The sequence below is a fragment of the Alnus glutinosa genome, chromosome 1, assembly GCF_958979055.1.
Source record: "Alnus glutinosa chromosome 1, dhAlnGlut1.1, whole genome shotgun sequence".
Classification (NCBI taxonomy): Eukaryota; Viridiplantae; Streptophyta; class Magnoliopsida; order Fagales; family Betulaceae; genus Alnus; species Alnus glutinosa.
The window spans coordinates 46600197-46612217 of NC_084886.1; the positions used below are offsets into that span (position 1 = coordinate 46600197).

The 12021-nt window shown below is 33.7% G+C and overlaps 1 protein-coding gene across 1 annotated transcript; it reads right to left on the bottom strand.

The window, feature by feature from the left end:
- Positions 1 to 3609: 3609 nt before the first annotated feature.
- LOC133860889 (B3 domain-containing protein At4g01580-like) lies at positions 3610 to 5750 on the bottom strand. Its single transcript, XM_062296544.1, has 4 exons — positions 5619 to 5750; positions 4041 to 4553; positions 3868 to 3956; positions 3610 to 3667 (listed from the first exon to the last, which is right to left on the bottom strand). The coding sequence occupies exons 1-4, from the start codon at positions 5748 to 5750 to the stop codon at positions 3610 to 3612; spliced, it is 792 nt and encodes a 263-aa protein (XP_062152528.1).
- Between the last annotated feature and the right edge of the window lie 6271 nt (positions 5751 to 12021).

The following is a 12021-nucleotide window of genomic DNA, read 5'->3' on the forward strand; positions in this document are numbered from 1 at the left end:
ACCAATCATTATACACAACTTTTTAAACTTCCAATCATTTTTTACCATTAAAATATAATATTTTTCAATCTCAAAATTCAACATCCAAACACAATTTTTTACCTCGATATTTGTAAATACAATTCTAATTCTCAAAATTCAATACCCAAACGCAAGATATGCTTATCCTTTGGAGTAAACCAAGAGATGACAACCATCAGTTTTCATATCTGAGTAAATTAAGGAATATATATATTGACTATAAATGAGGAGAAAATACTTAATTATAATATTACAACGATCAATTACATTGATTCAATATTTATCTGTGGTTAATTAGTAGTTGACTATCTATTTTCAAATTAATGAAATTCCATTACAAATATAGGTCCTTATAATCTTTCATGGAGCCGAGTATTTCTAAATGTATGTTAAGTGTTCATCAAATATCCATTAAAAAATGAGGTAGCTTTTAAAATCGCCTTTTGAGGTAATTTTAAAAGCCACCTTAATTTTTTATAAACACTTGATGTACATATAGAATTAGTCTTATGGTCCCTCCTATTTCTTCTCTTTTGTTTTCTTTTCATTTTTTTGAAAAAGAAACAAAAAAAAAAAACCGATCTATGATGTATTCAAATCAATATAACCAATAAGAGAGTTTGAGGACCTTCTATTTTCGGATGCCATGTTTTAAAAAAAATTCAAAATGTGAGGATTTAGTCAAGTGACTCAATCCTATTTTTATTAATCTTTCTCTAAGAGGAATGCTAGAGTTTTTTTTTAAGGGTGTACAAACGAAACGGTTATAATCGCTTATAACCGTTAACCACATAACCATATAACCGCTTTCAAAAGCGGTTATAAATAACTTCTAACCGCCTAGGCGGAGGTGGTTAGCAGTTATAGGATTTAAGAAAAACGGTTAATAATCGCCAACCGCTTTTATATATATATATTAAAAAAATAATTTTGGATTTGTAATGTTTAGGTTTTAGATTTGTTTGTAATTAGTTTTTTGGATTTGTTATGTTTGAGTAATTCTAAATGTTATACATATGTTATTCTTGTGTCCCTCTAAACATGATGTGGCTTTTAAAATCACCATATGATCAAAATTTAATTTTGATCAACCACAAGCCCAACGGTGATTTTAAAAGCCACCTCATTTTTAAATGGACACAAGAAAGGCATGGGTATGGTATCTAGCATTACTCGTTATGTTTTAAATTTGTATTTGTATTAGGATTTGGATTTGTTACTATTTTGAATTTTGGATTTAAAACATGCACTAAGACCGGCCTAAAAGTGGCCAAAACCGATCTAAAATGGGTCCAAAACCCAAATTGAAAGCGGTTATATAACCGCCGGTTATCTCCTTAATAACCACTAACCAACAATTATAAAACTAACCGCTTCTGCCTAGGCGATTAGCGGTTGCGGTTGGTAAAATGCAATAACCACCTAAGCGGTTAGCGATTAGCGGTTTTAGCCAATAACTGCCGGTTATAACCGTTTGTACACCCCTAGTTCCTTCTAGTATTCTTCTGATGTCCATCTGGAATGATATAAATGTAATAAAAAAAATTACATATATGTCCTCTTGGATAACATGAATGCAATTTTTTAATTTTTTTATTATATCTATATTATTCCAAATAATTACCAAAAGAACACTAGAATGAGTTATAGTATTCCTCTTTCACCAAATACTATACAAATTTCAAGATAAACCAACATTTTTTTCTTAACTCAACTTATAAAACTCGAATATCTACGTGTATTTGTGATATTGGTTTTTTTAGAGCAAACTGCTCTAATTTCCTGATTAATGAATGATATTCAAAAAAAATAAAATAAAACTTGAATACCCCATGAATGACACATATGATCATATAGTACTTGTTGGACTTCCCACATTTAACATCGGATCACCTGCCCGTGACACATATTAACATCATGATGTAAGACATATATATAGTACTGCGTGAACACAATTGCATATATAGTGCATATATACTATTAGCTCATAAGAAACAATAAAAAGAAGAGAAAGTCTCGTTTTCCTTAGCTTAGAGGAAGAAAGTTTTTCGGAGGGCTGCTTTTCTCCGGGGGAGGTGCCTCCCTCCTCCCGGTGTTGTTTTTCACCCTCTAGTTCCTTTGGGAGCTAGGGTGGTTTTTGTTTTGTGTCCCCTGGCTTGTCCCAGTGGGAGTTTTGTTCCTCCCGGCTAGTTTCCGGTAGAGGCTGTTGTTCTCCTAGCTGTTGGAGCTATGGAGTTGTTTATTTGTCTCTTTGGTTGTTGTTTTTATCTTCTTTCTGGTTTTTGACAGCGACTTTTCGTTTAAGTCGTCCATGGGAGTGTTCTTTGTTCGTGTGGTCTCCAGCAATCTTCTGTGTTAGATCTACTTCGTTTCGCTGGAGTTCTTGAGACACGACTCTTCCCGTGGTGCTCGCCGTCAGTCTCTGATCCCGTCGCCTCATCCTCCGGCGGTGTCGAACTTTCTCGCTCGGAGCGTGGCTTTCACGCGCTGAGATGTTGTTTGTGTGTGAGGGCCACGCGCCTTTCTCTGGCCATCTGGATGGAACATTTCGGGAAGATCTGTTTCAGGCTGCAACAGGGGAGGCCCGGATGCGGTGCGTTCTGGTTTCATTTGATGGTCAGGGAGGATCCTCCGATTGCCGACTTGCGATTTGTTACTGTCTTTGTATATTCTTGTTTCCTCTCACAGCTGACTTATGTAATGGGTTAAATTTACATGGGCATTTTGGTGGCTTCGTTTAGCTAGACCAGGCTCTTTCACATTAGGTGGTTTGTTCCTTATTGCTTAGAGAGGGTCAAATGTTTGTTCTTGTATTTTATCTTGTTACATTAGTTAGCTGCTTTAAGTCAGGCGTGTTACTGGCTTTGTGTTTAGGGATTCTTCATCCCTATTCACTACCTTGGCCCTTGGGGCTCTTGTTCAGGATTTGGGATGTTGTGTTGCCTTCGGACGTTTGTATTTGCCTTCGGGCGTTATGCTATTAATGAATTGCTCCCGTTCAAAAAAAAAAAATATATATATATATATATATATATATATATATAGGAAATGAGAAGAAAAAAAGTTGCTTGATATTTTTCTTAAAAAAAAAGGGGGAGGGGAACTCGCCTTAAAATTATGATAAAGAACTAATTAATATCTTTTAACTAATTAATTATGGCGTTATCTTTTCCAAGTTGAAAAGTGTTACATCGTCAATGTATGTCTGGGTTGTAAGCTTTATAAGTCTTGAGCAAACCTCTTTTTTTAAGGTACCTTTTGTGAAAGAGTAATGCTCAATAAACTTTATTATGGTATCAGAGTTTCAGGGTTTTTGACAATATTGAGCATTTCCTCTCGTTGTACATATGTTTGAACAATAATGTAATACGCGAGGAGGCGTGTTAAGAGTCCTACATTGCTAAGGCATATCTGAATTGTAGGCTTTATAAGCCTTGAGCAAACTTATTCATTTAAGGTATCTTTTAAAAAGAGTAACATCCAATAAACTTTATCCAAACGTCGGGTTGAATCCATATAAATATCAAGAGTCATTACATCTAATAAAGTTCATAATAATACAAAAGCTACCGTAACTGTTGGCAACTGCTACTCCGTAGCAATGACTGGTACCCACAAAATCCAGTCATACCTCAAAAGCTTAGGCCTGCAGCCAATCTCAAGGTAAGACCAGACACCAAAAATCAGACAGACACGTGAAATATTGAAACGTAAAGCACAACAGGATTCATCTTGATCAGCTCAAAGACACACACGTCTCCTTCTTCTAAATTATTGTCCCTCCTAAACTCTTCCCATCCATTCGTGATATAATATGATGAACGTGAATAACAAAAGTGAGAGCACCGGGCATGCCATTGTTTTCCATCACAAGTCTGAAGCGAGACAAACGGCCGCCCAATAAGATGCTTTTTAGCAAATCTAACAGGCACATACTGCACAAGAAATAAGGATTGAAATTAATATTTGGAAAACATTATCTCATCAAGTAGAATAATTAGAAAGCTAGCTAGGCTCACCAAACGACGTTGTTCCCGTATATGACATGGCAAGATGGACATGAACGAAGGACTTGTAGGCTTCAACATTTTGGCTGCTTGGACTGCTCTCTCTCTTCCTCTGGACACCATGGCTCTGTTTTCTTCATGTTTTCCGCCGGACAACTCATCTGAGTTAGACATTTCATTTTCTTTCAACTTGTCACGCCTTGATCTTTTTGCATCATCTGATTCCATTATGTCCACCTTATCTTCCAATTTACGCTTCTTGCTCCATGTATACTGAATCTCAGTTGCAGTGTTATCAAATACAAGAACATGGAATTTTGAACTTCCTTCATACCTGAAGACTAAAAAGTAGCCGTAAAGAATAGAATGGGATTCCATAAAATCCTGCCAACCATTTTGAAACCAAATCTCCTTGTTGGCCTTCTCCAATCCCACTTGCCAAAAATGACCATTATTGGGAACAGTGAGTGTAGCAACATCAGACAGTTCATCCCCAAATTCCCTTACAAACTTTTCAGGGATCCTCTGCAGCCACCAAAGTGAGTTTATATATTGTCTCAATTACAATATTGTGTAATCAAAGTACTACAAGTTTTCTAGCAAACTCATGACATATCAATCTATAATTATTTAAATGATTAGGCAAAACATTTGAATTGTCAATTATAAACTCTAAACAATTTCACCAATTAAAGTTTCTTTATTATTTTTTATTTATTGGTAGAGACGATTAGTCATTAAATCCTTGGCTCACTTTACATCCCTGTCGTTAACCATTATGCAATGTAAGAGCATCGATCCAAGGATGCTTTAATCCTTTTCCGGCCATCAGATGTTTTTTTTTCATCCTTTATTTTAAAGAATATTGTAAGTGATCCTTTATATATAGAAGATCACTAATTTATTCATTCCTAAACTTTAAAAAAACTAAACTTTCTCTCATCTCTATATGATTCTTCATTCTGTTGCAGGACCTACTCTCCAAAATAAATAAAGAATGAAACTTCCAAAAAGCTTTGCACCCAAATTGAGCCTCTTCCATTTCTAATATATATATTAATAGTACATATGTAAAAATTTTAAATTAAATTATTCGAATTTTGTTATATCAATATCTCTCATTTATAGCAATTGCTCTGAAATTCGTGACATATAATAAAATAAGATAAATATTGAAAAAAATAAAATCTGATTCATTTAATTTAAAATTAAACCAATGATTGAGATTTAAGAAATTACACCTCCCACGCACGATATATACTTCATAAATTTCAGAAGTGGTTTATTTTGCACCTAGCATATGTTAAAATATTGATTAAATGGTTAAATATATTTCCTATATAGTTAATTAATTTAGATAAACAAAATAATCTATTTCCATCATGTTTGAACAGACAAAAAATGTGTCGTAAATTGAAACAAACAAAAGACCCGTTTCTCTCTATTGCAAGTGCTAAAACAAACAAGAACTAAGCAACGACGTACCCCATCAATAGTTAACTGCATGCAACGGCACCTAGAATACTACAAAGAAATGAAACCTCAAAGAAGTACAAGCAGAAAGCAAGCAAGGTAGGGAGAAGGCATTACCAGTTTCTTGTCGTCCATGGTAGAGGGGAGTATAATCTTGAAGAAGTGCGAGGGTCTCCTACCCGCCATAGAACTCGACGGCCGGCGCTCAAAGCTCCGGTTCGGCACCACTCTGTCTGTCGAGCAATGCATTGGGATAATGAATACCGTATCTGAGAGGATGTGTGATTTATAGAGTGTGTAGGGAGAGGGGGAAAACGACGAGCCGTGTTGGAGGGAGAAGGAGAATAAGGGTCTTTCAATGCATGGAGGGAGTGGGGGAAAAACGAAGAGCCATTCTGGAAGGAGAAGGGTCTGTTTTGGGTTTGCTGAGTTCTATGCATGCATATAGGGTATAAAATAAACTGATTTTTAGCTGGTAAACATACAATTTTATGGAGGAAAAATAATATAAAAATACAACAAATCTTGATTTCTGTAAAAATAATTTCATTTTTATCATGGATAATTGTTAAGGTTGAATTTGGGATGAAATAGTAAAATTCAGTCGCATATGCAGTATCTTGTATCCATCATAAGATAGAAATCCTTTATTGATTATATAGGTGGTACGTTTCATATATTTATTTAGATTAGGTATCCAATCAATTTTATGGTTCTTTATTTTGAGGTAGAGAAAAACTAAGAGTTAATATATATGCATGCAAATCTTGTCCTTATCTTGAGATAAATTAAGAATAAGTTGAAGGTGTCGGTCTATCGCTTTTAGCTACTTGATATTGAATTAATTTTAAATTCCGCCTTTATAGGCTTCGTTTGTTTAAATGTAAAATAATTTTTGTTGTTGAAAAATATTTTCAGCTAAAAAATGTCGGTGTTTGTTCGTACAAAAAATCAGCGACAGGGACGACAGTGAAAAACAACCGACGATCGGTGGACAATGGCTTTCAATGACTTTCATCGGCAACCTCCAACGACAGCAAAAAATGTGTACAAGAAAGAGAAGTTCAAACTCAAAAAATTGTTTACGGAAATTAAAAAAAAAAATTGAAACTATTTTACGCATTTTACAAGAAAGTTTTCTAATCAATCGAAAATGTTTTTTGATCTGACCAAAATTTTCAATCACACTAAACAAATAAAAAAAAATCAATGGATATTAATCATGGAAGAAATCAAAATCGAGGATCGAGAGATCTACTCTTCTTCTTCTTCTTCTTCTTCTTCTGTCAACTCTTTCTGAAGCCGATCCAATCCATGTGAATTGGACCTCTTGTTCTTGGGCCTAGTATAGGTAACCTTAGACATGAGATTTGGGCCTGAGCTCGCTTCAGCCCAAACTCAAAGCAAACTATTAAGTATAAAACCCACTGGTATTTGTTAGATAACATCTAATGTAACAAAAGAATTCAAGGAGTAAATGAGAACCACCCTCTCTTTTTTAGCCTATTTATAATAGGTCAAATAACTCCTTGACAAAAAGAAAAGAATTGCAAATTCTCTACAACCAAATTTAAAACAATGAATAAAAAAATCTTACCTTTTTTTTAAAAAAAAAAAAAAAACAATAAAACAGCAAAAAAAAATTGCTCAGTTTTACATTTTTGTATGACCCGTAAGTCTAAAAATAAAAAATAAACAATAAAACTTCATATAGTTTCTATGAAGGGTAATAAGTCCTAACAGAAATTAATTATTATATTAATTACAATTTGGTAATGGCCAAGGAACTCTAAAACTAAATGAAATATGAAGCAATTGAGTAATTAATTAGTTAAAACAAACTTTCAGAAAACAAAAGATTATGCGATGATTTATTGGAGCTGGGCTTTACTTGCGCACATTAGGTAATCACTCACTCAGGTTGGCTTTTTATCCAAAAACAAAAATCAAAAAACATGAAAAGCTATCATCATGTGTCGGTCCAATGGCCATAAAATGGAGAGATCCTATGCATTCCATTGCTAAAGGAAGAATTATCATAAAATGGCCATAAGACGGCTGGTGTCTTCCTTGAATTTTCTTACACGAGTCTTTTTAAAATTGATGTAATTTTTAAAATTATTATTATATGTATAATAAATTATTATTAAATTTTAATTCAATGATAATTTTAAAAGTCATATCAGTTTTAGAAAGACATAAATCATTTTTATAAGATATATTACTCGTTTCTTACACGTTAAAAAATACGTATCACTTTTTTTTTTAGAGATTAGATCGTAAGAATTCTTTCAACTTTGTTCAAAACCAATTGTAATATCAAATATAATTAATAATAATGAAGATGGTGCGCTAATGTCAATAACCAATTAAGAATGATGACAGCGATGACGACCAGGATATTAATAAAGTCTAAATAGCCTATTTCTCTCTGGGATCTAGCAAAGTAATTTAAGTAAACCAAAGAATTAAAAAAATAAAAAATAAATAAATAAATAAAAGGCAGGTCGCATGCTCTTCTTGTGGTTTTTCCTTGGCGTGGCACGTTTTCTATCATATTTTCATGTCATGCCCAGTTCGGCAAAATAAAATGTTATATGTACTAAAATTTTTACAATAAGAAACTTACAAATTGACGTGAAATCATATAGCTCTACATCAGTTTGATGGTCAAATATTTTTTAATTAATAGACAAAAATGCCCTGCCCTTCCCTGTTAAAACCAGCCCCGACCACCAGCGAGCTTCCAACACCGTCGGAAACCCGCACATCCCGACCCACCAACCCACGCACACCGGCGTGGGTTTGAGAGATCCAGCCGGATCTCTCAAAAAGAATCCACCGTGCAACAGAAAGAGAGAGAGAGAGAGAGAGAGAGAGAGAGAGAACCAGAGACCGGCCGGATTCTATGTCGCTGTCGCATTCCGACCCACCAACCTATGCCAATGTGTGTGGATTTTCGGCCGGAAACCCACGCACACCGGCATGGGTTTGAGAGATTCTACCAGATCTCTAAAAAAAAATCCACCATTCAACAAAAAAAGAGAGAGAGAAACAAGACACTGGCCGGATTCCATGTCGCCATCTCTGTCGGAGGTTCGCCAATCGTCGAGGGGTCGGGGTCGTGGCTGGATGACCCGCGGAAGTGCTGTCTGGAGTTTTCTGACGTTGCTGGGTTCGGGTAGATCGACGGGATCGGCATTTCTTGGGCTGTAGCTTTTTTTGAATTTAAAAGGCATTTTCGTCTTATGTAGAATACCACGTCAGTTTGTAAAGCTTCATTTATAAAAAAATTGGTACATATAGCATTTCTCGTTCGGCAATGCACTAAAAAGACCTCAAAAGGCATTCAACTAGTTGGATGATTTTTGTCTATAATAACATATGATCCCTAGCTTCTTCTTTTTTTAATTGTGCTTCTCGAAATTGAATAGTCCGTTGATCACATTAGTTGTTAACCAGTTCTCACTATATTAGTATATTATTATCCTATGGTAGGACGCATCAATTCACTGTCAATTAATGTTCTTCAAAGTAATTTCGGACTTTCAATAAATTTGGTACCAAATGGTTCACGAACTCTGCAGAAATCAGTAAGATATATATAGTATTCATGACCGGTAGAAAATGACTCCTTTTTATGGATTAGGATCGCCTATAAATTATAATTATTTGTCTGAATTTAAGAGAATTTGGATAAGTGATTGTGAGAGACCACTTATAAGACCCATCTGACTGGATAAGTAGTTGGGTAGCTCCATTTTTATTTGGTCAACTGGATCCCATAAGTGATCTCTCACAATCACCTTCCTAAATTCTATCAAATTCAAAAAAATAATTGTAGACGATCTTAATCCGATAGAGAAATAATACACTTACACCTCATATACATCACGTATACATCTACATATAATCAAGTTTCAAATCTACTCTTGAATTTATGGAGTCCAATGTAGGTCCCATAAATCCAAAGGTAAATTTAAAAATGAGATGTACAAGAGATGTATAGAAGATGTAAAAATATAATTTCTCAATCCGATATGTACCTATATACTTTATGATTAATTTGTGCGATCACTTTAATACTTCTTTTCCTTATTCCTACGAAAACAGGATAACGATCGTTTACAATTATTTGTTCGAATTTAAAAGAATTTAGGCAGGTAATTATAGACGATCCTGGTCCCTATATATCTCTCTTACTCTTAGCTTTCTTTTTCTTTCTCTTTTTTTTTTTTTTTTTTTTTTTTTTGAGTTTGTTTAACGAAATAGAAAAATAAATACATAATAAAATGGATGGACTGCATCTTCCCCGTATGCCACTGACGCAGGGCAATAATCTCATTTTTTATTTAAAAAATAAGGTGGCATTTAAAATCACCATTGGGTATGTGATTGATCAAATGATGATTTTGATCAAATAGTGATTTTAAAAGCCACCTAATTTTTTAATGAACACTTGATGGACAATTTGTGTACTATTAGAATTACTCTTTTTCCCTACCTCAACTCATAAAACTCGAATACCTACGTGTAGAATAAGAGAAATGATAGGGGTACCAAATTCTTTTACCAAAAGATGGGTACCAAATGATGTGGAGTTTATTCATTGGTACTTGTAGCATTTCTTTTTATTAATTGTTTTGATCATCTCCAATGAATAAGCTCCACATCATTTGGTACTCATCTTTTGGTAAAAGAATTTGGTACACCTAGCATCCCTCGTAGAGTAATTCTATTAGTATATTAAGTGTCCATAAAAAAAATGTTGTGGCTTTTAAAATCATCATTGGACGTGTAATTAATCAAATGATGATTTTGATCAAATGGTGATTTTAAAAGACACCTCATTTTTTTATGGACACTCAATGTACTAATAGAATTACTCGTAATTCTAGGAGTACATTAAGTATTCATCAAAAAATGAGGTGACTTTTAAAATCACCATTTGATAAAAAAATGAAGTGGTTTTTAAAATCACTATTTTTTTAAAAGCCACCTCATTTTTTATGAACACTTAATGTACTCTTAGAATTACTCCTACACGTATATGTCATATTGCGTTTTTTTTTTTTTTTTTTTTTTTTTAAGAGCAAACTGCTCTAATTTCTTGATTAATAAATGAGATTCAAAATTTTATTAAAAAAAAAAAATTAATATAAAACTTTTTGAATACCCCGTGAATGACACATATAATCATATAGTTGTTGGACTTCAAACATATATATATAACATCGGATCACCTGCCCGTGACACAATTGCATAGTGCATATATACTATTAATTCATAAGAAATAACAAAAAGAAATATAGGAAATGAGAAGACAAAAAATTGCTTGATATTTTTCTTTAAAAAAAAAAAGAAAGAAAGGAAAACTCGCCTTAAAATTAAGGAACAAAACTAATTAATACCACAACTTTGCATTTGGCATCTTGTACAATATTTTATTATTTAGGCTAATATATCATATGCTAGAAACTTCAGCATTTTGGTTACTCCCTGAATTATGGGCCCGGCCCTGGCCTAAGTTAAGCCTACAGGGCCCACTCATGTCCGTATTGCAAATAAGCTCGATCAGGTTGAGCCCAAGAAAAGGAATCCACCAAGCTCAAGCCACGTGTAGCCTTAACCCTCATGATAATCTAGCTCGGGTGTGACCGTGTGAGGGAACGCTTGTCTAGCGGAGGAGAGGATTATGATAATTTCAAATTATTTATTTGAATTTAAAAAAATTCGAGTAGATGATTGTGAGAAACTACTTATGAGAGTTATTTGATCAAATAAAAATTTAGTTGCCCATCTACTTATCAGGTCAGGTGGGTCTCATAAATCGTTTCTCATAATCACCTGTTCGAAATCTCTCAAATTAGGATATGAGAGGATGCCGATTCCTAACAAAGCGAGTGTAAGAGCATGCACATCAACTTCTCTTTGATTTTCCTTAAATTTAAGGAATAAAACTACTTTTTTGTTTTCCTATCCAAATGCATTCCATAATAACTTCAATTATATTTCTCTATATCAATTAAATATTTTTTCTTTACAAATATAAGCTCATACCTACCTAGGCTACCCTCACATTTTTTTTCACAAAATTTCAACACAATATCCAATAAAAGACAGAGATGAGAAATAAATATTTTGTATTAAAATAATAAATAGGAAAGCTCATTTGATTCCTTACATATTGGTTAGAACTGTAGCATTTTCAATGTTTAAAGAACCGATATGATATCTATTGTAAGTATTTTTTTTGGCATTTTTTATATATATATAGAGAGAGAGAGAATAAAATGAACTATAAAGAAGCTGCCGGAAATGCTATAACACCTGCCCAATGTTAGAATGGCAAAACTGAAATATTCACATCTTTGACGTGGCCCTAGCTAGCTACTACAAGTCTACAATAACTGCAGCGAAATAAGCATGTATTTTTTTATTTTTTAATTTTTTTAATTTTTTTTTCTTTCCCTTTTAAAACCACAAATTCACCCTCCTAAAACGACAAGTGAACATGAGA

Bases quoted from the DNA above. Each gene is read 5' to 3' on its own strand.
- LOC133860889 (XM_062296544.1), bottom strand. From the start codon at position 5,750: ATGCATTGCTCGACAGACAGAGTGGTGCCGAACCGGAGCTTTGAGCGC. The intron at 3,957-4,040 runs GTGAGCCTAGCT...TTTCTTGTGCAG, and splicing joins TACGGGAACAACGTCGTTTG to TATGTGCCTGTTAGATTTGC. The intron at 3,668-3,867 runs GTGCTCTCACTT...GATTGGCTGCAG, and splicing joins GGAAAACAATGGCATGCCCG to GCCTAAGCTTTTGAGGTATG.